Genomic DNA, 25,813 nt, shown 5'->3' with positions numbered 1-25,813 from the left:
GTAACAATTGGCACAATGGTCAAGCAGGTGAGTACATGCAGTAGTACAGTACTGCTCAGAATTCAATTCTTTTTAGCACAGATTTTTTCAGAAATGTCAAGTAACTTTAAGTATTATTTTGGCTTTGTGATTGAGGAAATGTTCGAGCTAATTCACCTACTATAAAATCTTGATGTTTCAACACTTGCCGTGCTCTGACTCCGGAACCAACTCTCATGGACTATGCCTGGAGTAAATTGAATGCGCAGACCAATATTAAGTGAAACATTTGTCAATCACATCACTCTGAGGCTCGACTGCTTGTACATGTACATAATGTACAGCTATCTGTTATATGGTGCAAGGGAAAATGAATTTCATGTCAAAATGATTTTGAGATTAAATTAGTTTGATTGCTAGTTTTCTGTGTTTGAAAATTATGGTACTGTAATAAATCTGGAGTGAAGGAAAATACAATGAAACTAATATCGTGGACAAAAGTCCTTGGGACAAGTATGTAATGTAACGAATTATCTAATATGTTTTAAAACTGAAGTTTGAAAAAAAAAAAAGCTGCTATATCCTTTAAAAATGCGTTGCATGTCACCCCTACCCACCCAACACAATGTTGAAAATCAAGTGAAATTGCAGGCACTAGTTTTCAACATTGTATGGGGGTGTAGGCGGTGAGGTTAGGCAGGTGAAGTTGTATTCGCTTCTGGCATGTGTGCAAAAGTGCCAAAAGTGCAAATTTGTCCCAAGACTTTTGTCCATGATTGTATAGTTTAAAATCATCTTGATGTGAAAGTTATTTTAAACTACATTGATATACCGCAACATGTTGAGTCATAAAATATTTGCAAAGAAAATTTGTATGTTCCAATACTTTTTTGATTCGTGCATTTACAGCAGATAACACTGTACACAACCCACATGGATGTAGAGGTGGATTGATGTAAAAGTTCTGTCAGTACTATAGTACATGTACCTGTTAAATGCAAAATGAAAACGAGTAATGAGATTTTTGAGGAAAAGAGAATTCTGAACTGGAACAAGATGGAATCTAATTTATTCATAATTAAACCTTTGTAGGTGGAGAGAATTAAACTCAGTCATGACCACATGGAGTATGGAACAGGCTTTCATGTGAAAGAAGTTGAGATTGATGTGCCGTCGTACGGTAACCACTATACATTTCCTTGCAACTGTTGGCTGGCGCAGGATAAGTTGACAGAAATGACAGTCAAGGATCTGAATTCATCAACTCCTGCTCCAAGTAAGACTAAAATTTTCCCAGCAGGGTGGGGAGGGGTACTTCCCGTAATGGCCTTTTTCGGGGGGGGGGGGTGGAGGGGGGGCTCTGCCTATAAGGGGTGCCTTTTTCAGGCTTCAGGTCTATAAGAGGGCAGGGCTGTCATAGTTTTGAGTCACCTGTAGCTTTGTTCTCCACACCCGTAGCAAACTTGTTACTTTGTTGGTGAATTCTATCATCAACAGGCAATTTCACCTGTGGCATGAAGGGAAAATCAAGCATACTCAGCCATAACAGGTGTTATGTGTTACGGCCCTTAATGACAGCCCTGAGAGGGTAAATATACGGATTCCAGCAGTTGAAGTTTATGCAAGGCTACTTTAGGGAAATCTGCCATTTAGTAAAAGGGCTGTTAATTAAAATATTTCAAACAGACACACCTAATGCCTCTATCATAGCACTACATGAAAATGACAAGAATTAAGATTTCCTTTTTTGCCGATTTATTCATGCATTGTAATATGGGCCATTTATGAATGCATGTGAAGGGGGTACCTCTTTTCAATTAAAGGGGTACCTTTTCTGTAGAAATGGTATACAAAAGAGTAAGGGATTGGATCTCGGCGAGGAGCCTCCCTGTCTTAAACTTTGTAAATTTTACAGAGGATATTCACAAGTGTGTGCCTTGAATGATTAAAACAATCATGGTAGCCACTGTAGGAAAACTTACCAGTCCTTATCCCTGATTTTCATTTTATAATTGAAGGGGTGAGTGCAAAACCATGCTAAGTGACGATTTGGGTGAAAAAAAAAATTTTCGCGAAAGGGCTTGAATTTTTGCATGCGGTCTTCAATGTAATAGAAAAACGTGGTCCTGTATTTTTGTCGCTGGTTTTTGCTTCGTTTATAAAGATGCCGCTAGGAAAACCGAGTGGTTTTTCTGCATACGCAATATCTCGAAAACGAAGGGAAGCTTAGCGGAAAAACTACGGGACATTGTTAAACATACCTACACAAAACTGTATGGGAAATTTGGAGCGTTTTCGACAAAGTTCACTTTTGATTAAAATACCTAGCGCCCTTTTCCCGCCGAGGTCTTCAAATAAACGAAGCCGGACCTTTGTTATGATAAACAGAGCCGACCCTTTGTTATCATAGCCAAGCCAAGCCTTTGTTATAAGTCGAAGTCTCGCCTCGGTTTATTATAAGAAAGGATCGGCCCGCCGCGACCGCAAGGACTTTGATTTTACTTAGAAACCAGCAAAATGTCAATTTCACGCAACTTATATAAGCTCAAATTTATTGATTTCAGGTCAAAAGTGGTTAAAACGTTGACTCATGTTAACACGCGACGGCAAGGATGTTGATTTCTCTTAGAGAGCAGCAAAATGTCAATTTCACGCAACGTAAAAGCTCAAAAATGTCGATTTCAGGTCTAAATAGGTAAAAATGCTGATTTCACGTTAACGCGTGACGGCAAGGATGTTGATTTCACTTAGAAAACAGCAAAATGTTAATTTCACGCAGCGTATAAGCTCAAAAGTGTTGATTTCAGCTCTAAATAGGTCAAAATGCTGATTTCACGGTAGCGCTTGACGGCAAGGATGTTGATTTCACTTAGAAAACAGCAAAATGTTGATTTAACGCAGCGTATAAGCTCAAAAATGTCGATTTCAGCTCTAAATAGGTCAAAATGCTGATTTCACGTTAACGCGTGACGGCAAGGATGTTGATTTCACTTAGAAAACAGCAAAATGTTGATTTCACGCAGCGTATAAGCTCAAAAATGTTGATTTCAGGTTTAAATAGGTAAAATATGGCGGCCGGAAAATAGTGTTAACATCTGGAACTTACTTTGGTTATCTGGGACAATGACTATCTGCACTGAACAAATAAACATCAAATAGGCACTTTTCCAAATACAGCAACGTCTTAAATGGCTAAAAATCACGAGATAATACATATTTTTCGACAAACGCGATCGTAGCTTTATGTCATGCACCGCCTAACAGTTTAACAAATTAACCCTTCTGCGCAACGTACGGGTCTCCATACATCTGCATGTCCGCTGATCCCAGAAGTTCAAAACACTACAAATCATGCCGATATGAAATAAAATCAAAGCAACCTGGATCACAGATCTATGTTACAATCGATCGCTACTTGTTGGCCATTATTATCTTTAAATGAAAAAAGCCGAAACAGTCTAGTTACCAGTTCGAGAAACGCGAGCAGAACGTGATCGCAATGCATGCCGGGAAGGGTCTTTACACCTCGTGCGCGGGAAAACATGGCGGTCGATACAAGACAAATTTTATAAGTCAAAAACCAGTTCTCGCTTTCCAAACTTTGACACTAGCAACGCTTGGCAAATGGGCCACAACTCACGAGAGGGTATTTTTCTTGGGCAAGAACTGCTCTTGGACTTTGCTGCCTGGCTTGATCTGACTTCGAACGCCGATAACACGATTACGGTATATCAGCTACCTTCGAAGTTTCAGAACACATTTTGATTCTTTAAAACGTGCTGATGACTTACGGGTTTATCGAGGCTTTATGATGCCTCTCAACCACCAGGCAGGCACACAAGGTACTTTAACACAATGCTTAAGATATTAGTTGACAGAGCTCTAATGCGGCACATCTCGTTTTAGTTCGATGGTATTTCGTTTGCCGCTCGATCGATTCACGTGTTGTGCTCACGTCACAATAGCCGATGTAAACAATCTGTTCCCAGATTTCCGCTCTATATATGCTGTGAGATTTGATTTTGACTTCATACACTATAAACAGTCTGCCTGTTTGCTGTTCAACAAATAAACTCCTAAAGACATGGCTGGGAAAAGCCAAGTATTTTTGCATACGTTATAACTCGAAAACGAAGCAAAATCCAGCCACAAAAATACAGGGCCGCGTTTTTCTATTACATTGAAGACCACATGCAAAAATTCAAGCCCTTTCGCGAAAATTTTTTTTTTCACCCAAATCGTCACTTAGCATGGTTTTGCACTCACCCCTTCAATTATAGTTATGCCTTTTGGTGCAAATGTAAACAAGTACATGTAGCAACAATTGGCTGGTTGAAATATTGTTAGAAAATTTCCATTTGTGACCAGACGCATGAGCAGTGTTTACCTGTTCTGTTTATAGATAATTAAATCTTGCACTTTTAATTGTCCATCTGGATTTGTTGACATTTATTCCTAGGTAAATACCCTAGTATGGTATTGTACATATACGAGATGAAAAATGAATGGTGGTTCCCCTCCCTTGAAAAGAAAGAATCACAAATTAAAAATTGAGTAATTACTAACTAATATAAGTTGATGAAATTTCAATCAGCATTAATCTTATGACTGTTTTTTTTTTTTAATTTAGACAAGGGTTACACAGTGTCTGTCCATCTGGGTAAAGTGTTGGATCCATACACCAAACTCTACCTGCAACTGTGTGGAGAAAATGAAGAGAGTACGAAAATTGTGCTCCGCCCATCAGGGACTGCAACGGATACATTTCAAGAGGGAAAGACCTACAAATTCTCAGTGGAGATGCCAGATATAGGAAAGGTATCTGAATCTAATGTTATTGTAAATATTAATTGTCTCAAATAATATATTTACAACTTTTTTGTTTTTTCTTGTGCGTTGGTTTTACTGGGTAAGATATGGTCTCCAGAATGATTACTTGGTAATACACTGACGTACAGCTAGTAAAGAGTTAAGGAGAAAGAAAAAAGGTATATGAGGCGGTAAAGCGGTAAAGTGCTTCGTTGATCTGAATGGTCATCTGTCTTAGACTATGAGGTAGTCCCTCTCTTGCTCAGTCTGTCCTGCATGACGCGAAAGAAAACTGTGAGAAAAACAATGCCCTCGCGCACTTTTCACCTTAAGGATTTCGCATGGCCAGGACTGCATGGCCATTTTTTGCTTGTGCTTTATTTACATGTATGGTCATGCCCGACGCACCAAGCAAAAGAGGGACTACCCGTGGTCTAGTTGTGTCTTTACAATTAGTTTTAAATCTCAAAACTATTGGAGATCATTGGAGGATTATTTTCCAGCGTGATTTAATCTTGATCTGTCTGATTGTGGAAATGAAAATACCAGGTTTGTGTAGTTGACAGCTTACAGTGGAACCCCGCCTCACGGCCACTTTGTTAAGACAGCCACCTTCTTACATTGTATGATTTGAATAAAAGCTCACTCAGTCATTTTTCTTATTTAAAAAACCACTTCAATGCAGCCATCACATTTATGTGGCCAGATTTTTGTGGCACATTAGGGACCAAATTAATGGGGTCTCCACTGTCATTTGTGTTAATTCATTAATAAGTGTAATCATGTAATTTGGCAGAAATCATTGCAGGTGATTGACTAGACAAAATTTATAAGTAGATGTCATACCGTACACGTATATTAACTGAAACCTATTTGCTATGTGGTACAATAAACTCAATAAGCTCTTGATGTGATTTTAATGTAAGGTGGAGAGAATCCGTGTTGGTCATGACAGCCATGGGAGTGGCAAGGGAATTTTTGTGGATGACATTGAAGTTGCACCTGACGATGCAGAACCTCTGTATTTTCCCTGTTCCTGTTGGTTGGCAGAAGACATTGGAGATGGCAAATTAGAAAGAGAAATTTATCCTGGAACAAGGACTCCCCATACCTCAGGTAGCCATTGATAAATACATGTAGATCATAGCAGTTACTTATTAACATTAAATTATTACTTAATTATTAGGTGGTTTAATAATATTAAAATAATTAACCAATATGAGTGTAAGTGGTGTTGTGCAGGGCTCTTTTATTTTCTTTCCTTAATTGCTAAAGATTTGTCACCAATTACTAAACATTTTCCAAGCTCTGAAAATGTTCAAGTCAGTTCATATCAAGCTTATAATGCCTTCTCTATGCAAAGTTGCATCAAGGTTGAAAAATGACTTAAATAATGTACATGTAAATGTTGAAATCAGCAAAGATGAATGTTTTGCAAACTACATAATTATACTAAAAGGCTAAATATCATGGTTAAATAAATATATTTACAATTTTCCTGTCTCTGATCAGAGATTGAAGACTCTGAACCATTTGTATAGTGTATAATTATTAGGCGACAATAATTTTTTTTACCTACTTTACATGTCTTTTTGTATTGTTTTATTGTGCTTCTTAGAATTGTTTGCTTTAAAAACTGTCTTCTGGTTCCTTTTAGAGTCAGACATAACCCACACAGTATCTGTGCGTCTTGGAGAGGTACTGAATCCTGAAGCAACACTTTACATCTATTTGATTGGCCGGAGAGGTGAAACAAGCAAGGTTTTCCTGAGGCCAGAAGAACCATTGGAAAGAGAGAAAACATATAAGTTCACCCTTGCTCTGACTGTCGATATAGGAAGGGTAAGAGCAATAATAATGAGCTTAAGGTTTCTGTTTGACAATTAAATTATGAGCTGAAGATTTCTATTCAGCTATCACACATAGAAATCAAGAGCAAATAATCTTTGACTAGTAATTGTTTTTATTAGTATAAATCTACAAAGTACATGAAGTAGTCAATCAAAACTTTAATCTAAATCCTCTTCAAAGACACTTTGAAAACACAAATAAGTGGCCCCCAGTGCATGCTGCTACACTACTCACTATCTACAACAGAATAGATAGTGAGTAGCGTAGCCAATCAGAGAATGGCATTCATGATAGAACACTAGTAGATTTATACTAACATGCAATAGTCGATAAGGACCCAGCCCAAGCCAACCGTTGCGCATAGAAATCAAGAGAGACCCAATCTCATTTTTGATAAGGATAATTACTTCAATCTCGTTCAAAACTTTATTTAAATCCTCTTCACAGAAGTGTTTGCCATTTTGTCAACACCCACACAGCGACACTGTTACGCTTCTCACTATCTTTATTCTGACAAGGTCAAATGCGATCATAGAGTTCATTGTATTGCACATGATGAGGATGTAAACTGGGCAATGTAGTAGTAACACACGCTTGTACTTTTAACGATGAACTTGAAATGTAAACAAACTTAGGAATTTGTTATGTTTTCTTTTGAAGATTGAGAAGATCCGTCTGGGTCAGGACAGTCGAGGTTATGGCAAGGGACTGTTTGTTGACAGTGTCAGAGTGGTGCCAACAGATGGCGACCCAGCAGTCATGTTTCCATGTGCGTGCTGGCTGGCAGAGGATGTGTGGGACAGTAAAACGGAGCGAGAATTGCTGCCTGGAAAAGCTGTGAAAAGACCTGAAAGTATGTGTCGTGTTGAAATAATATTTATGCGTTAACATATACAGTGTCTGAACAGTAGCTACATTACATGTGAATGTGCGTTTTCATGACAGTGCAATTAAAAATTAACATAAATTGCCTTATTTCTAGCCAATCATGATGAAGTTATTTTCTCAGTCATATGATAAGTACAGTGTAACAATAATTATGTGTACAGTATGTGAATTCTTATAGAATACAGTATTAAACAAATCATTGATAAAAGTCAGAGCATGTAGCAGTGCTGTGCAAATTGAGGACACTACAAATAAACAAACAAATATTGTAAACAGAAAAAAGTCAATGACTGTTAATACAGGTGTACCATAATATCATAATATGTAAATGTATTTTTACAAAAGAGAATTTGTAAAATCTGTAAGTAATGTTCCATAAAATGTCATTCCTCCCACCCCCACTTGGAGGTTTTCTGGTTGAATTCCTCCCCCCTCCAATCTCTCTGGAAATACCAATTGAGCATATCATACTTTCTCAAAAAAAAGTTTCTTTAACAGCTAATCTGCCGTTTTGTCATTTTATAGTTAATGTAAATTTCCAGTGTTTTCTTCGATGCCCCAAATTCCATTTGTTTCGCATTGTTATTGTTATGTTAGGGAAAGTGTCATGTTAAATGATTGTACAGATGATGAAGCATTTATTCAAGTATGTTTTTAAACAGTACATTTTTCTTTTTCATTTGAAGATGTTGCCTATAACTTGACATTTAAGACTGGTGACATGCCTTATGCGGGTACAGATGCTAATGTGACTCTGCAGTTATTTGGAGACAAGGGCCAGACTGAAAAGATCATGCTGCGGCAAGAATCTGGGAAAACCCTGAAAAGGTTTGATCGTGGACGTACAGACAGGTTTACTGTTCAGACCATGGATGTGGGCAAAGTGAGTAAAAGATGTATTTAGTTAGACAAGCAAGTGTTCTTTTTCTTTTCCATCAATCACTAGTGTGCACTGTCTGTGCTATGGTACCTGTATGGCAGTCAGACGGATCAGGTTTTCCTAACCAAGATTGTTCCCTACAGATTAAGTAAAATAATTTCTTTTCAACTTACTAAAGACAAAATTATATTATTGTGTCTAAGACAGCTGCAACCAGGTCAGTTTCCACTTTAGCTATTATATATTTGTGATGCAGTGGAACCCCATTAAGGCAAAGTTTCATAATGGGGGATAATGGGGGTTCATTATAGAAAGGTTTTTTCCCCTATATTTTACCATGTACCGGGCTTAAGAATATCATTAATCTTACCAGGGTTGTTATACACCTGGGCTCATTACAGGTATATTGGGGTTCCTCTGTCGATGGATTTTAAAACAACCTAGTACATAATTTTGCTTCTACATGTACAATGTATACTAAGCTTTACCTCCACAATATTTTCATATAAAGGAGAGATGAGGAATCCTTACAGCATGCCCATTCAATTATAATGCCAGTTATGATGGTGTTACTTGTGTAGCCTATTGGATCTTTGTGTGACGCTATGATGTGCATGCAGAAATAAATACACATTTTGACTGGAGTGTATACTTCAATTATTTTATATGTGTCTATGTACAGTGTATTTATATTATTTTCTGAACTTCTCCAGGTTGAGAGGATTCGTCTCAGTCATGATAATTCCGGCCCTAACCCAGAGTGGTATTTAGAGTCACTGAGGATAGAGATCCCATCACGTGACGAGAAGTACATGTTCCCTTGTAACCGGTGGCTTACTGGTGACGAGGACAGATGCATCGAAGTTGAAGTTTATCCTGGTATGGTAAACATTATTACAATGTAAAATAAAGACTATGTTTGATCAGCCACTACATGTATCAGGCCAGAAGGTTACACATATCATTATTTTCTGTACATAGCATTCGTGTACTGTAGTTACATGCACTACATTCTCCCATGAATGGAATGCTGGTCCATCACAGGCTACCCCCGAGAAGTTAGTTTGACAGTAGCAGGGGTGGATTTAGGGGGGAGGGGGGTTATTGGGTGGCTAGCCACCCACTCTTAGGAGGAGCAAAAAAATAAAAAAATGAATCAATAATGTTAATATTATGGAAGAAGTAAGGGCAAACACTCTGGACTGGTACAACTGTACCTCATCGTAATTTTTACTTTGTGGCATAGCTACATGTACATGTAGTGTTTTTGGTGTAACAGTTTTTAATCGCCCTTATGCGTGATGACATCAGACTGGCTAAAATCACCACCAAGCCTCGGTTTGAGAATGCAAATTTAATATTTTATCATGAACTAATTCCCAAAGCAGCAAAGATGAAAAGAATACCCATGTGAAAACAACACGAAGGCAACGAAGGTTTGAGAAAATGTAGTGCGATCAAGGCAATCGAGGTATCAGGTTCCAATTTTGAAGGCATGCCTTGTTGATTCTACAACCCCAAGATACCAGCCACCCTCCCCCCTGCTGGCAGAGGCACTGAAGACTCAGTGCCGTGTCCATGATAACACACACAATAGGGGGGAGCATGAGCAATGATGGTGGTGACTGTGAGGATGACATGAAGTAAAGAGTGAATTTATATTTTACCAGTTTGAATTCCACATGTACAATCAGTTCCACAAGATAGTTTGTGTGCCTGTTGGTCTTAAAGCGTGCTTGAACTAAAATTAACATGGCATAACAGTTTTTAATTCCAAAAGGAATATACAAAGGAGCTACGTGGCTATAACTCTCACCTCATTCCTCAAAACGCCCAAACATGTTCTCAGACGTAATGTAATGTGCATGCATAGCCATTGTCCTGCTCATAAATCTTTTGTTCAGTGAGGTTCTCTTTGCTGTTGCCTTAAATTTTCAAAAAGTTAAGGTGGCTCTGAACTCTGCCTACAGAATTTTGTTTTAAACTTTGCCAAAAGTTTTATCTTATTGTGTTTATCACGATTCCATGTAATAAGAAAGGGTTACCAAGCCGTTTTTGAATTATAAGTACTCAAAGCTACATGTAAACAATGATGCCAAATTTGTGAATTAGAGATACAGGTATAAACAGTGCTGTACATTTTATAGTTCAGCTCTCAAGTCAGCAATGTTTGCTTTGTTGCCTTTTTTTAATAGTTGATGAGGATACAGTCCAAGAGGAGAATATAACTGTTGTTGAGAATTCACTGGAGTCTGCAGGTAAGTGGCTTTTCTCTTTAATTGAGGTTTTGGTTTAAATGCACATACTCATTGTTTAGTCCAGCTCATAAACAGGACTTCAGTCCATGACACTGCTCTTAACATACACTGTAGACTCAGTGTTTTCGCACTTGAAGTACATCCCTGTTCTATACTGGCTGTGGGTTCATGGTGATTTTGATGATGTTTTCATGGTACTTGAATCAATGCTACTCAATGTGATGATTACATTTCTGTTGAATTTAGCTCCAGAACCTGAGCCGGAGCCTGAACCAGAGATGGCTGAATATCAAGGTAGTTTTCTATGTGGTTAAATGTTATTATACAGTGTAGTTGTTGTTGAGTCCATGCATCTACTTATTGGCAAATAATTTTTTCTGCCTGTCTCACAGTCTGTCTGTCTGTCTGTCTGTCTGTCTGCCTGCCTGCCTGCCAGCCTGTCTGTCTGTCTGTCTGTCTGTCTTTCTGCCTGCCTACCCACCTTTCTGCCTGCTTGTCTGCCTGTGCCTTATAAATTCCGTCTGTCATGGTTATAAATTCCAAACATTTAATTCTCATTCATTAACATTTAATCGTCAGAGTACATGTGGGAAACTGTGTAGCCATCTGATTGTATCGTATTTTTTCTTGGCACAGTCACATAACTGATACACAAAACAGTCTAACAATTTTCTGTATAGGTGTAAATCCCGATGCTGTCTCTTTCACTCCACACTGAGCTTGTACTGCTTGTGTTGATGACATTAATTTTAAGCTAATGTATCAACAGTGTCGTTCAGACTGGGAGAGGTGCTGGATCCTTATACAAAGCTGTTCATGGTAATCCACGGTGACAGAGGAGACACAGAGAAGATTTATCTGACACCAGAGGGAGGGAAACTAGAACCTGGAAAGCTCTACACTGTCAATGTCAGGACAACTGACGTGGGGAAAGTAAGGACAATTTGAGCGTGTCAGGGGAGGAGAGGGTGGAGTCTGAAGATTATTGTTAATGTGCACTCAGTGATAGAGTTTTGGGCGTCTTGTAGATTTTTCATATATTTGTCACATCAGGTGATGCCGAGAGCCCGGGGCCGAGAGAAGGAAAGAAAAATAACAGATCAGGAATATAGGACTTGCTTCTTTTAAATAAAATATTTCTTTGAAAAAGTCACTCGTAGGGATTCTCATTCAACGCACACAGACTCTCAGCTGGATTTTAGAGCGTTTTTTCTATTGCGGCGTGTCGAGAAATAGAACACAGCGGCGAAAAAAAGTCGTGAATGGAATTCAGTTTGTGATTTTTTGTTTTGCCTCATTTACACCCAAAATGAGAGGGATTGCTGATAAAACCAGGGTTTTTTTCGCATTCTGGCAACTTCCTCTCGCAACCTGTACATCACGAACTACATGTACGGACTAAGGGTCCGTTATGATAGGCTTCTTAGGAACCTTTGCATAAAGTTTTTCTCTAGATCAGAGTGAACATTCAAACCGAAACTTTCATTGATGAATTTCAGGTTCGTAACATCAGCATGGGTCAGGAGGGGTTGTCCCCCAACCAGGGGGTGTTTGTCGAGGAAGTGGAGGTTACAGCTCCCAAGGGTCCCTCTGTGGTGTTTCCTTGTCGATGTTGGCTGGCTGAAGATGAAGATGATGGGCAGACAACACGGGTTTTAGTACCTGGACAGTCGCTGACTTCACAATATGACAGTAAGCATGGATTCTGAACGAATTTTTTACTTTTTAACCCTTCAAATGGTAGCCTTTAAACAGGTTCTCTGTTGGGTTATAGGGTGAAGAAAGAAACAGGCAGGCGGAGCAAGCCGAGAGCGGTCTGGAGAGGGAAAAACGGCACGCATGGCTTGCTTCGCACGCCTTATGTTTCAAAGTCTAGTAGCAGGGAGTTTAAGAAACCACGACGGCGATGCCGAGGACAACGTCGATTAGAAAATGAATTATATTTTGCCTGCGAATGTCACGATTCTCTAAAGTCATTAAGTTTGTTAGTCAATGTCAAAACTATCACAAACTGAATCTGGAACAAAGCGATAAATTTGACATAGATTTTTAAAAATAAGTAATCGTGGTTCACGTTCTCCAAACAACGCAGAACTTGGTCATTTCACGTTGTTGTTTTGCAGAGGACGGCAAAGAAATGTACAGAGATTTATAACGCACGTGCATAGCCATTGTCCTGGTCGTTTATCCTTTTGTTTAGTGACATACCCGTTCCCGTTGCCTTCTTGATTTTCTTAAGCCTGGTTTTCACTAGCGGCGCAAGCACAAGCGCAAGTACAACAACTCTTATTTCACCGTGAAAATGGCCTTGACGCAGGCATAAGCACAAGCGCAAGAACAGGCACAAGGATTAGAATTTTTCCTTTTTCTTGTGCTTGCGTTTGCGCTACAACAAGAGAAAAAGGAAATACCGCTCAGGCATAACACAAGCGCATGGCTATTTACCAAACGTGGTTATGTTTGGCCAGTGAAAACACTGGATCCAGATTACCTTGTGCCTATACAGTTCAGAATCTGCTTGTGCTTTTCATCCGTGTTGCTTGTTGCGCTTGTGCCTGGGCTTGTGCTTGTGTCGCTAGTGAAAACCAGGCTTTATACTCCCTAATTATATTCAAAATGCGGCACACATCTCACTTCGTGAAAAATTCAGGCGAAAGTTTTCACGTTTGTTATTCGTTATTCTTTCTTAGTGTGATTATCTTTGCTCCTTGTCGTTTTATTATTTCTTCTTTAGTTTTTTCTACTTTGATTCTGTCGGCTATAATTTTGGGTTCGCGTAGATTTGACTCTGCACGTCCAGAGAAAAGCCTCGTGTACCGTAACAGAATCAACAACAGAATTGTTACCATAGTGTAACGTAACCCTTATACCTTTCTTTACAGTTGGTTTTCGCCTTGGAGAGGTCCTGGACCCTGACACCAAGTTGTACATGGTGCTGTACGGTGACAAAGGGGAGTCTGGGAGGATTTACCTGTCGCCCGATGGATCTAAGTTTGAGCCAGACAAGTTCTATAAAGTGACTGTCAACATTAAGGACATTGGCAATGTAAGTCATTGATAATTCCTCCTCGCAGGTTTTATCCAGGTTTTGGTGCACTTTTTCACAGAATGCAGTCGTTTCCTAAGTTGTTTTTCTTTATTCTTCAGGGCGTTATTCTCTGCGTTATATGACACTTGACTCGTCTAAAAAAATTGCGCCTTCAGTCAATCAGATGCAAATCCAAACCCAGTCCCCGCGCGACACAGTGACGAGTGTTTTCCCGCGTCTGGTGTCTGAAACGTCTACGACTGTGTGCTCTGAGTTCTCATTGGTTCATTGTGTATAGCGCGGTTTTCACTTGTCGAAGAGTAACTGGTTTTGCATTACTTCGCTACCCTGATTGGCTTAAAAAAAAATCGTTCCATATTCCTATCCATTCAGAAGGAAAACTAAAACCAATTGTAACTCGATCGCACACGTTTCCCGCGCTTTGTGTCATCTACATGATTGATTTGATTGGCTCATTGGATTTTCTGTGTCCTTTGTGATTGGTTAGAGTAATGACATTGGTTTGGTTTTACGACACTCAGTGGAAAACTGCTCTAATTGTCTCTGGATAACATGCACTAGTAGTTGAAACCATTCTTGGTCCTTTTCGAGAGTCGATGCTACTACATATATTTTTTTTCTGAATGTAATTTCGTGCAAGGCAGAGTTCTGTCTGCATAGTGTGTGATTTTGTTGTGGAACATCAGATCCTGAATTTTAAAGAAAAAAGAAGTAGAATGTGAAGTAGAATTCTTAGAAACTCATGTCCCAACAAACTAATTGAATTGTCAGATAACTTGATGAAAAAAAAAAGAACTTCATGAGGATTTTTTTTCAACTTTAGAAAGTTACACGAGAATTGTTTACTTGTTTACCATTGTTCTTACTGGATTGACAGAAGCTTACCACATAATTTGCTATTAAAGTTTGACCACAATGGTCGAGTAACGAGACAACCAGCAGCGATTTGCCCTACATTGAACGTAACGGAATTATACTTTAACTCTACTCGACAGGTACAAAAAGTTCACATTGGTCACGACAGCAAGGGCCGTAATAAAGGAGTATTTGTCGAGGAGATCGAAGTCACTGCACCTGATGCACCAAAAGTGATTTTCCCTTGTCGCTGCTGGCTTGCTGAGAATGAAGATGATGGAAAAACAACACGTGTGATTGTGCCTGGAGAGTCGCTGACACAACCTTATGATAGTAAGTGATATAGGTCGTTACTCTCTTTCTCAGTATATATACCTAAAAGGGTTTTTCAGTGCTAATGTTTTGCTGAGTTTTAAAATTTATCTGAAGGACTAATGGAGCTTTCCCGCATTCCAACAAACAATAGCGCCAAGTGGAGGCCAGGGTGGACAAATATACGGTAAAATTAATGTATGAAAATGTCCACCCCAACCTCGCTCTGGTGCTATTGTTCGTACGCACTGAAGTGGAATGCGGGAAAGGTCTATTAAAAATGAAAATTCACGTTAATACTGGAGTTGGCTTAATCGTGCTTTGTGTTGTAGGAACGTAATCAAAGAATTCATAGAGAAGAACTCAAATCAGTCCAGAAAAAAAGTATAACCAGTTCAGCTAAGAATTAGAATTCCGGTACCGTGCAAGCGCAAAACACGTCACCTATGGAAAGGGCGGGAAATCGTGTAACCTGTGGCAAGAGCGAGAATGTTTGAAAAGCGCGGGAAAAGTTGAACAAGCAAGTCACGAGTAGTTTCAGTGTTGCTCTTGATTGGCTTTGGGGGCAAAACCTTTACTGTGATTGGGTAGTGCATGTTGTAAAAGACTGTTTGTGACCAGTTTGAGTTTAGCAAGGTTAAAACTAAACTAACACGTCTTTGCTTCGATAGCCCTTAGAAAAATACTCTAACTAACAATTAGGTTATGAACTTGAGATTTTCTATGAGGTGATAGTTTCACCTCGTAGAAATCGGGACGTAATTGTTTTAGTAGATTTCTAACTAAATTTCCCTCAAATAACGAGTTCCAATCATTGCTTCACGCTCTATCAAAATCGCATGGATTGAATTGTTTTCTGAAACGCACGCTCATCGGTTCCTTGAGAAATTTTGAGGTTTTAAAGTCGCATAACGGTCAGTTTCCTTTCTTTAGTGTTCTTGAAAATTAAATTATCCAGGAATATTTCTAAATCTTCCTCGAAACATTGGAAAAACCAGAAAACGTTGCCATAATGTGGACGACCTCCCCCCACTGCACTCTGATTAAACAATAGAGTGTTGTCTCTGTCGAGGAACTATCGGCCTGATAGTTGCGCCGCGGAAGTTTGATGTTCTTAAAACAAATGTTTGCTTGAGATGCGAAGCTTCGAGGGCAATTATGATAGTTTTAAGAACATCAAATTTCCAAGGGGCAACTATCAGGCCGTTAGTTCCGAGACATTAACACTCTATTGTCTTTATTGTTCTCCACTAAATTTTCTTCCGCGCGCCAGTTCAAAAATCATATTGAATTATTTTCAACTGTTTTAGATGAAAGCCGTGAAAGCCGTGAAAGCCAAGAATAAAATTTGAAAAAGAAAACAGACAAAAAACCCACTTAATACAATTTCAATTCTTTATTTTCTATAAGCCCGCTTGGTTACAGAAAAAATTTTCACGGCAAATATTATCCATCCGGGTATATTCTTCGGGCGGGCACTATGGGCTGATAGCTCTCCGCGGACGAACTCTATTGCGTCACGTGATCAATTTAAACCAATAAGAATCGGAGAAAATTTAGTGGTGGACTGCAATGGCTGATAGTATACGAACAGCTCAGCCGATCAGATTGCACCATTGGCTTTAGCACGTCAGTAGAATTCTACTAATAGCATATAGTGTACTATAGCTCAGCCAATCAGATTGCGGCATTTTCATAGGTGCATATGTATTTTTTTTTTTACTAACATGTGTTTGTTATGATCTTTCAACAGTCGCCTTTCGTCTTGGCGAGGTGGCGGATCCTCGTGCCAAGTTGTACATGATTCTTTATGGCAGAAAAGGCGAATCAGGAAAAATCTATCTGGCGTCTCCGGATGGCAAAAAGTTTGAGCCGGGAAGGCTGTATACAGTGTCTGCCAATATCAGAGATATCGGACCGGTAAGTTGATCGTACGCCATTTTAAAATTCTGTGAATTGTAACCGAGCCTCTGTATGAAAGCGAGGTTGACCTTGTGATAATAGAGATGAGAAATAGTTGGAATGGTAACAGAACAATTGCAATTTGTGAAGTAGCAAGGTTTGTATCAAAACGAAGGCTACTCTAGCCTCCCTTCTGGTCAAAGGCCTGATCACCAAGCAAGGAATTATAAATGGGCTTTTGTTTTACAAGTAATTTTGACTTTTTCAAAGCGAATTCTTGTATTCCAAAGTAATAGTTGACATTTCTTCAGCGATTAAGAGAAACGGCCGAATAACAGCTAGAATGTTGCGATATTTCACTTTCCTTGCTTTCCTTGGGTCAGTTAAAGGCGAGTATTCCAATCAGAGAACAATTGGCGAATCCTTTTGTATTTATACTTATACGCTTCGGCGGCAACTCAGGCACGTTTGGTCGAGCCACACTTTGTATATTTTGGCGAGACGTAGTCGATCCAAAATACCCCTGGCGAGACAAAGGTGCCTGATGCCGCTAAACCGTACTAAAAAGAACCCAAATGCGGTCAAAACTCTGATGATATCAGTGATTTGATATTTGATATTTCAGGATATCAGGACAACAGACTCTGCTTCTGATTGGTTAATATTGCAAGTTTGCGTAGTTTAAGTAGTCGTATGCAGCGATACCGTTTAAAGTCGTCCAAAACTAATACTAGTCTGAATGTTAGTTAAATTAAAGTAAAGCAAGCTTAAGTATGCACACGCCGGAGCTTATCCCGGTTTCTGTAGCATGAGGCGACTTCAGTATTTCTACTCTGCGTGGATGGGACGCTAGTACATCGCAGGTTTACCTCCAGCATTAAGTATGCCTGTATCCATGTATACAGCTGGGTGGAGACACAACATTGTGTCTCCGGCCAGGGCTCGAACCCGGACCGCTCGATCCGGAGAAGAGCGCACTAACCGTGAGGCCACCGCGCTTCCCACATAAATAATACTAACGGTATCAATCTGGTGTATTTAGATTGAGAAAATAAACCTTGGAAACGAAAGCCGTGGACCGGGTCATGGTGTTTTCGTGGAAGAAGTTGAGGTTGCAGCACCCAATGAAGAACCCGCCATATTCCCGTGCCGCTGTTGGCTGGCCGAAGATGAAGGAGATGGCAAGTCTAGCAGAGTTCTACAACCCGGAGAAACTGTACAACCCCCATATGACAGTAAGCATGGGTTTAACAAAGGGTGAAATTAGTAGGGGTAATCTTTTAATATCATGGGTGACAGACAAATTACGCATGCAATCGTAGGTTTTTGACTTGTCCATTGTATCGATAAATTTCGTGCCAAACGTTGCCATGGCAATTTTGTAATTTCACAGGCGAAATTTTAAATTAACGTTGAATTTCGTGCCAAAAATAAGGAGTGATTTGTTACCCATGATATTAATCGATTAAGAAACCCAGTTGTTAGTAAAACTAATTCACTACCGAGGATAAATGCAAAGCGTTGGTTTTTTTTTTTGAGTAGAGGTTGTCACGAACATTCACAAGAAGTTTAATGTGAGATGAAGAGTGGTTGAATTCTTTTGGAAGCTTCGGTTTTTCAAGTAGACGAAGATATTGTTTCTGCCAACTGTTTCTTGATCCCTCTGTTTTTGGAAACAGCCTAGTTGTGTCTTGTATTAGAGACAGAAACAAGTTTTTTACGTTCATTCAGAGATTGGCCTATGTTTTGCTAATCTTGTCGTCAAAATGGCAGCCAATGACTGGTAGCTTGTTCAGACTGTTTTATTTTCAACTGCTACACCATGCGTTGCAATTCTCGTTAGCTCGATAAATTTTACAACCTTCTTCCAAAGTGAAATTATGTTTAGTTCCCTTGTTTGAGTAATCGGTCGTCTCCCCTTTAAATTGGATATTTTCTTTATAAACCACACCTTGTTCCTTTTGCTTTTCAGTTCTGTTCCGTCTCGGCGAGGTACTGGACCCTCGCGCTAAGCTGTACATGATCCTTTACGGGGACAGAGGAGAGTCGGGCAAGATATACCTGACACCTTCTGACGGAACTACATTTGAGCCTGGGAAGCAGTATAGAGTGTCGGTCAATATAAAGGATATTGGAAAGGTATTGTTAATCATCCAATCTTTCGATCCCTTTGTGATTTCGTGTTTCCCTGACCTACAATGGCCGATGTAATATGTCAAATGCGATAGACCTTCTATGACCACATTTCGTTGAAAATACGAGTATTTTTAACGAACTTCGAGGTGTTTCGAAATGAGGTCAAACATCAGATATCGGAACACCGTCACGGTCATGATTTCCTTTGTTTAAACATGATGAATTATTAATGAGTTTAAGAAAGACATGTCGAGATACTTGACTGTGAAAATCTATTTTTGAGTGTCTTCGGAAAAAATGTTGGTCCCTCTATCTCTTGACTGTGCAGATCATCGCACATAAACAGTATTGAATTGAGAGGCTGGGATAACAGAGAATTGTAATATGATCTTTTATATATTCGCTTGTATAACAGAGAATTATTGCTAGAAGAATTGAGAAGTATAACTTGAAGTATCATTTTGTAAAAGTTCTCTGATTACTTTTGTCGCCCATTGCAGCTTTTCGCATCATCCAGCAGTTCTCTTTATCTTCCCTTGACACCATTTCTTAAACACATGTATCGTAAAAATTCAGTTTCTGATCCCGGGCACTTGCTATCTTTTCCTAGTTCCAGGGAGAAAGCTCTTGCAGGATAATCTCCAGAGACGGACTAACGCTCAAAACGTTACTTTTTCAAATTCACTCCACGGAGGTTACAGTAATTCACCTTCATCAACTTCAAGTTGACAAGCAACTAAGTGTCTCACTCGCGGGCCAATGCAGCGCAACAGTTTGTTTTGAAACTCGTCACACTATTCTTAGTGAGCAATGTTACAGCGTTTGTTTTAATTGCATACACAGATCAACAAGGTGTTTCTAGGCAATGACAGCCATGGACGCGGGCGTGGAATTTTCGTGGAGGAGATTGAGATACAGTGCGTGGACGAAGATCCAGTGATTTTTCCATGCCGCTGCTGGCTTGCTGAAGATGAAGGAGATGGCAAAACAGCCAGAGTTTTGGTACCTGGTGAAACGATTCAACCACAGCTAGGCAGTAAGAAAAATTGATCTCTTGATAGCAGCCATTTGTAATCATTGCCTGTTGCATTCGGGGGAGCAGGGATGGCGCAGTGGTGAGATCGCTCGCGTCCTACCCATGTGACCCGGGTTCGATTCCGGCTCGGTGGTGGACATGTGGGTTGAGTTTGTTGTTGGTTCTCGCCTTGCTGCGAGGGTTTTTCTCCGGGTTCTCCGGTTTTCTTCCCTCCACAAAAACCAACACTATAAATTCCAATTCGATCAGGAGAGGGGACCCGCCGGCATGAAAACCAGCAAAGGCCAATGTGGCTTCCTCTCTAAATGTTGTAATTTACCAGTGCATTTCCTTCCTCCAGTACTCTTCATTCCTCTGCGACTGATCCAAGTTTGTTTGGCAAAGTTAATACCTGCACTGTAGGTTGTGTAATAACTGCTTATATAAATTTTCTTTTTATTCAGGTTGTCTCTACAACATGACGTTTGAGACAGCAGAGGATGTACCCTTCGCCGGGACAGATGCCGTTGTTTACGTTCAGCTCTTCGGAGAGAACGGACAGACTGAGAAGATCGAGTTCAAAAGTGAAAACAAACTCGAAGCGCCTAAGTTTAAACGCGGAAGAATCGACAAGTTTGCTGTAGAAACAGCAGACGTCGGAAAGGTAACTGATTGATTGTCCGGCGTCTTATCTGGTTTGTAATTTGAACAGCCATATGCGTTTCGGAATGCAGGAAAAGGGGCTGGAAAAATAGCCAAATTGTCAACTTATGACACTTTGTTTTAGTGCCGGGCTCTTTTGGAAACTGGTGATTTATTTGCAAGTTGTGTGCATGATTATAAGTTGATTTATCATAATCTGTACACTTATCCTTAGTAGAGTTGCTTCAAACAAACTTCAGTCCCGTCCACACTACACCGGAGAAATTTGAAAACGGCGTTTTCACTCTGAAAACGCACCAAGTGTTTTTCGTGCACACTTCGTCGGAGAAATTTAAAAGCCCAACAGTCACCATTTTGATTTTGTATTTGAGAAAGACGCAGCTTTATTTCTACGTCTAAGCCTACGCGGAAGCGGAGCTTTTCGAAAGCGCTCTTCAAACTGGATGAATTTCAAAACGCCGCCTTTGCGTTTTAGTGCGAACTGAAAACATTTTGAAAACGTAGCTTTTCGAAAACATTGACATCACGATAATCATGTGAGTTCCCTTCCCAAGTTTTCCTCAAACACCAACCCAAAATGACCGCAGATTGTTGCGTTTTTAAATTCCTCCGGCGTAGTGTAGACGGCAAACATTTGATGTTTTTTCAGAGTGAAATCTCTGTTTTCAATTTCCTCCAGTGTAGTGTGCACAGGGCCTTGAACTATGCACAAGTCTGATCTAAATGTCTTCTAATTACACGCGCAACCTTGAGTAGTTTCTTAACAATAAAATAATGCTCAATACTTTCTACACTGTTTGTTTTTAGCTGACTAAACTTCGCGTCGGTCATGATAACACTGGACGCAATCCTGAATGGTTTCTGAAGAAGCTGTCCATAGAAATCCCATCAAGGGATGAAAGCTATGTTTTTGAGTACAACAACTGGATAGCCGGAGAGGAAGTCAAGTTAGATCCAGGTAAATCTTAATCTTATCACTTATTGACTGTTCTTTAACTTGTTTTATTATATTCCACTCAATTTGATACCGTAAAATTCTCATGATTTGTTTATTTATTTTTATTTATTTAACATTTCTTTATACACGGTTAAAAATCATCAGGTAATACTAATATTTAAAAATTAATACTAATAAACTGCTAATAAACAGTCCATGCTATGATATGCCCCCTTCCCCTCCCTCTCTTCGAAAATAACACCCCAAAACATCGATGCAAATATCGTTCTGTGGCCAACAGAGAAGCCGTCGTGAATTATTGTTTATCTGAGGATGCTTTTTGTTTTTTACACGTATTTGTGGTTAGAGTTTAAAAGAGTTAATGTTGGTAGCTCGCCCCTGGGCGAGAACCGACGATCCTAAAGTGTTTGAGGGGACGGGCGCATACCGTATACCAGCAACCAGTCTGATCTTTTATATCACGTGACTGATGGAGAGGATACTTGCTCGGGCGAGGTGGCAGGGGCGAGGCTTGAGGAACGAGACTAACTACATTGGTTTTGACCCCGCCTCCAACTCCCCACCCCCCGCCCTACCTAAGACCCCCACGCGGCGCCAGTGTGGGAGGAATGTTCTGCTCCTTAGATCTTACTCAACCCTTTTTTCGAATTTTCGGTGCTTGTGATCATTAGGGTTCCTATGATAATCTCGTGTAGGGTCGTTATAGTTACCGCAGCGACCATCCATACTGCGCAAAAAAAAAATATAAAGAGCATCGAGATCTCCGTTTTAGAAAATCTTTAAAATTCTTTTCTGATGAAATCACCTTAATCTACAAATTTTTGGAAATCAATATTTTACGCTTATTCGGTTGTTGTTTTTGTCTTTATATAGTGGATGAAAAGACAAGAACAGATCTTTATACCAGTAAGTTCATTGTTTTTATATGTAGTTGAGTCATTTTGTACTCAGTCAGCACAGTTGTGTTATGTTAGTGCTTTTGAGGCTTGCGAGATTCGCCCTACACAATCTCAGAATAATAACATTGGTCTACATAGATCCACGCTGTGACTTATATATTGGCTGCTATTAGCGCCAAGAATCGTTGTTACGTATTTTGTGCTCACTTAACTTGGGAAATTAATTGTTGACTTTAAATAGCTTAAATTGAGTCAGAAAAAAAATTGTTTGCCACACACCTCAGATTCTCGAAGTTGATTTCTGATTTTAATGCTTTTAGATTCAATGCTGTCTTCTAAAACAATTGAACTTTTTGCCTTCGTCTTCCGTGAGCGATAGTCAACTCGACTTCTCGAAAAATAGAAATTTTTTTCCCTGCCTGTAAATAAATGTAAATTAGTAAATAAATGAAGAACGACGTCAGGACCGAAAATTCGAATTTTCTTTTTATTGCGTCAAAAAGACCCGTTTGGTGAACTATTTTCAGAAATAATTTATGCTTCAAAGGTTCCAGCGAGTTCACATTTTGGTGAAATCTAGGAAAGTTCCGCGAAGTACTGCTTGATCAACCAAGATGGCCGATGGTATTTATGCAAAATTGAGCATTTTCAACGGGCCAGTACAGAAGGAAGGAAACCTGCCTTGATTTCATATTCATACAGTTTGTAATTTACACTTTGATCATATCTCTCAGCTAAATACCATCTTTAAGCAAATACGTTTTGTATACTTGGAGAACTTTTGTATGTATGGAGAACTTTTCGTCAAGTTCTCCATATTTACAGGCAGTAGCTCTTAAGACGGCGTTGACTAAGTCGGTTTTATTCCAGTTCATCTCAAGCTGGGTGAGGTCGCCGACCCTTATACTCCAGTTTGGATCCAGCTTGTCGGTGAGAAGGGAGAAAGCGGACAGATCCAGATCAAACCTGGCTATGGACCTAATGACAAGTTTGAGAAGGATCGCATTTATAAGGTGGTGGCTAGAGTTGCTAATATCGGACGGGTAAGTGCTTTGGGTGGGAATTCCCTGGGGCAAACGTTGACGGGAATTATAAGAAACTCTGGCCCCAAATTTTGAGTCTGTTGATTAAAACCTAGTGTGTGATCATTTAAACGATAGTTATTGTGAAGTTCTTCCATGTAGTACCGTTTATTGTGGTGTAAAAAGTGGTTCTAACATTTAAGTCTGTGGATAAAACCCTAGCGTGTGACCATTCAAATGAAAGTTATTGAGCGGTACTTTCATGTGGTACTGTTTAACATGCTGTGCGAGGTGGTTATAACTTTTGAAGTCTTTGGATGAAACCCTAGTGTGTGACCATTCTAATGAGCACTTTCATGTGTTACCACTGTTCTCTTAGCTGTTTGTGAAGCTGCTTACATTTATTATGCTGTATGCTGACCTCATCAGCTGCCCTGCTATAAATTCCATTTATTCATGTAAACTAACTTCAAGTAATTGTTTTAAAAGCATTGCCATTAATCTGTTGTTAAAAAGTAAAGTTAAGCCTAATGCTTTTCAAACGCAACTTATCTAACAACGCTTTGTTAATTGTAACCCTCCCCTCTCCCCTGTGTACAGATTTTTGATGTTCGAGTGGGTCAAGATGTAAATAATTTGCCCCCACGGGGGTCCTATGAAGAGGTAGGGGAGCCATTGTGTCCTTCAGTCTGTGATGGGTCAGGGTCACTTTGTTTTCCGTTATTGTTTGGTTAATTAGCATCTTCTGTGTTTACTGTGTTGTTTGTTTGTTTGTTATCGAATAAACCTTTGATAAGTTATAATTTTTCGTCAGGTTTCCGAGTATATTTGATTTTCTTTTCAAAATCCTCCTGCTTTCGGTGTGACGATAGAGGGAAGTTAAAACTCTGCGCTTTCCGGACACGATTTTTTTTGTTAACGGTTATTCGAGTTTTGCGGAAAAGATGTTGTCATTTACAGTGAAGGACAGTATTTCCGTGCTTGATTTGCTCGCGTGGATGCTCGTCGTTTTAAATCACAGATTTTGGTCCATTAAGGATTGTCAAGATAAAACGCCACTATTTTATCCGTCACGGTATCGTTTAGGGTTGCACTCGAAGAAATATTTTTAAAAACGCTGTCTGTCCATTTCAAAGTGATTTATTTTATGGGGTCAAATAAAGTTCGAGCCATGCTGAGATTTGTTTCTTTTTCGAGGTTGAATTCAAATTTTCCGAACAGCATCCCCTTCTTTTTCACATGAGAGCCCCTCAGTGGGGGGTTCTCTCATGTTTCACTTGTGCGCTGGTACGAAAAACAGATCCTCGCACATACAAAGAGGTGTCACTAGTTTTTAAAATCATTCTTTCTTATTCAGATCATGGATGTCAAAGTCGGTCAGGATGTTTCCGGTGCTCCCAGTAAAGGTCTGTACGTTGAAGAAGTGGTGGTCACGGCGTCACGCGGAGATGGTGTGGTGTTCCCTTGTCACTGTTGGACTGGGGACGAGGATAAAGTGACCGTGGAACACGTCCAGCAGACTGAGCTCGAGGTGCCTCTTGGTAGGTCATTACATTGGACCTTGAACAGATGGCCCTTTATGTGAATTCAGTTATTAGTACTAAGCAACTGATAAGTAGACACAGTGACGTAATCATAGTGTAATTAGCCAGTCAGAACTCGGCAAACACTTGTGTAGACTCCCCCCCCCCCTTTCCTGGGGAATACGCTGTAAAACATGCAAATGGTAAAAACGTGGGAAAGCATTATCAGTGGCAGCACGAGAAAACAACTGACCTTTAAAAAGTGAGGGAAAAGATGGCATCAGCTGCAAACACGAAAAGTGGCATGAGTGGAGCGGATGTTAACTCAAATTATAGGCAATAGGTAATTCTTTATTTACAGTACTAACTCCGCTTAGCTTAAAAGCTACTTCGCAGGAAGCGCGCTCTTAGTCGCCCACAATTGGAAAAGACCACTTCTGTATATTTTTCTTTGTTCTCCTGATGAAACATGAACTAGCCAACTGAAATGTTCACTTTTGTGAGCAGATACAACCTACTACCAAGTTACGTTCAAGACTGGTGACAGACCCAACGCTGGAACAACGGCTGAAGTTCAGTTTGAACTGTTTGGAGACAAGGGCAAAACCGAGCCTATTTCGTTGAGCGAGGATAAGAGTCTGCGACTGTTTGAGAGAGGCAACAGTGATAAGTTCAAAGTGGACACGCCAGATGTAGGAAAGGTGTGTATTGAAGTTACGTTGGTGAAGTGGTTTTGATTAAAACAATATTGGCCTCCTTTCCACGACCTGGAAAATTAGTCTGTTGTTTGATTTTTCATGTGTTTCTTGCAATT

General features: G+C 39.7%; 1 protein-coding gene across 4 annotated transcripts in view; it reads left to right on the top strand.

Annotated features, from left to right (window-relative positions):
• LOC110040209 (lipoxygenase homology domain-containing protein 1-like) overlaps window positions 1–25,813 on the top strand; it is a 63,733-nt gene that overhangs the window by 14,399 nt on the left and 23,521 nt on the right. For all 4 annotated transcript variants that reach the window (XM_089277189.1, XM_089277191.1, XM_089277190.1 and 1 more), the window contains exons 5-27: window positions 1,072–1,255; window positions 4,610–4,797; window positions 5,715–5,904; window positions 6,446–6,630; window positions 7,300–7,492; window positions 8,214–8,410; window positions 9,121–9,286; window positions 10,603–10,665; window positions 10,912–10,959; window positions 11,435–11,598; window positions 12,165–12,357; window positions 13,548–13,711; window positions 14,710–14,902; window positions 16,635–16,801; window positions 17,826–18,018; window positions 18,756–18,922; window positions 19,763–19,955; window positions 20,399–20,598; window positions 21,405–21,555; window positions 22,429–22,461; window positions 23,325–23,497; window positions 24,834–25,017; window positions 25,507–25,700. In XM_089277189.1, the coding sequence (XP_089133315.1) occupies window positions 1,072–1,255; window positions 4,610–4,797; window positions 5,715–5,904; window positions 6,446–6,630; window positions 7,300–7,492; window positions 8,214–8,410; window positions 9,121–9,286; window positions 10,603–10,665; window positions 10,912–10,959; window positions 11,435–11,598; window positions 12,165–12,357; window positions 13,548–13,711; window positions 14,710–14,902; window positions 16,635–16,801; window positions 17,826–18,018; window positions 18,756–18,922; window positions 19,763–19,955; window positions 20,399–20,598; window positions 21,405–21,555; window positions 22,429–22,461; window positions 23,325–23,497; window positions 24,834–25,017; window positions 25,507–25,700 (3,783 nt within the window). The remainder of the gene's footprint in view (window positions 1–1,071; window positions 1,256–4,609; window positions 4,798–5,714; window positions 5,905–6,445; window positions 6,631–7,299; window positions 7,493–8,213; window positions 8,411–9,120; window positions 9,287–10,602; window positions 10,666–10,911; window positions 10,960–11,434; window positions 11,599–12,164; window positions 12,358–13,547; window positions 13,712–14,709; window positions 14,903–16,634; window positions 16,802–17,825; window positions 18,019–18,755; window positions 18,923–19,762; window positions 19,956–20,398; window positions 20,599–21,404; window positions 21,556–22,428; window positions 22,462–23,324; window positions 23,498–24,833; window positions 25,018–25,506; window positions 25,701–25,813) is intronic.

Source organism: Orbicella faveolata, unplaced genomic scaffold (assembly GCF_042242905.1).
Source record: "Orbicella faveolata isolate gen_17 unplaced genomic scaffold, um_ofav_v1 contig_46, whole genome shotgun sequence".
Lineage (NCBI taxonomy): Eukaryota > Metazoa > Cnidaria > Anthozoa > Scleractinia > Merulinidae > Orbicella > Orbicella faveolata.
This window is presented reverse-complemented; position numbering and strand designations above follow the sequence as displayed.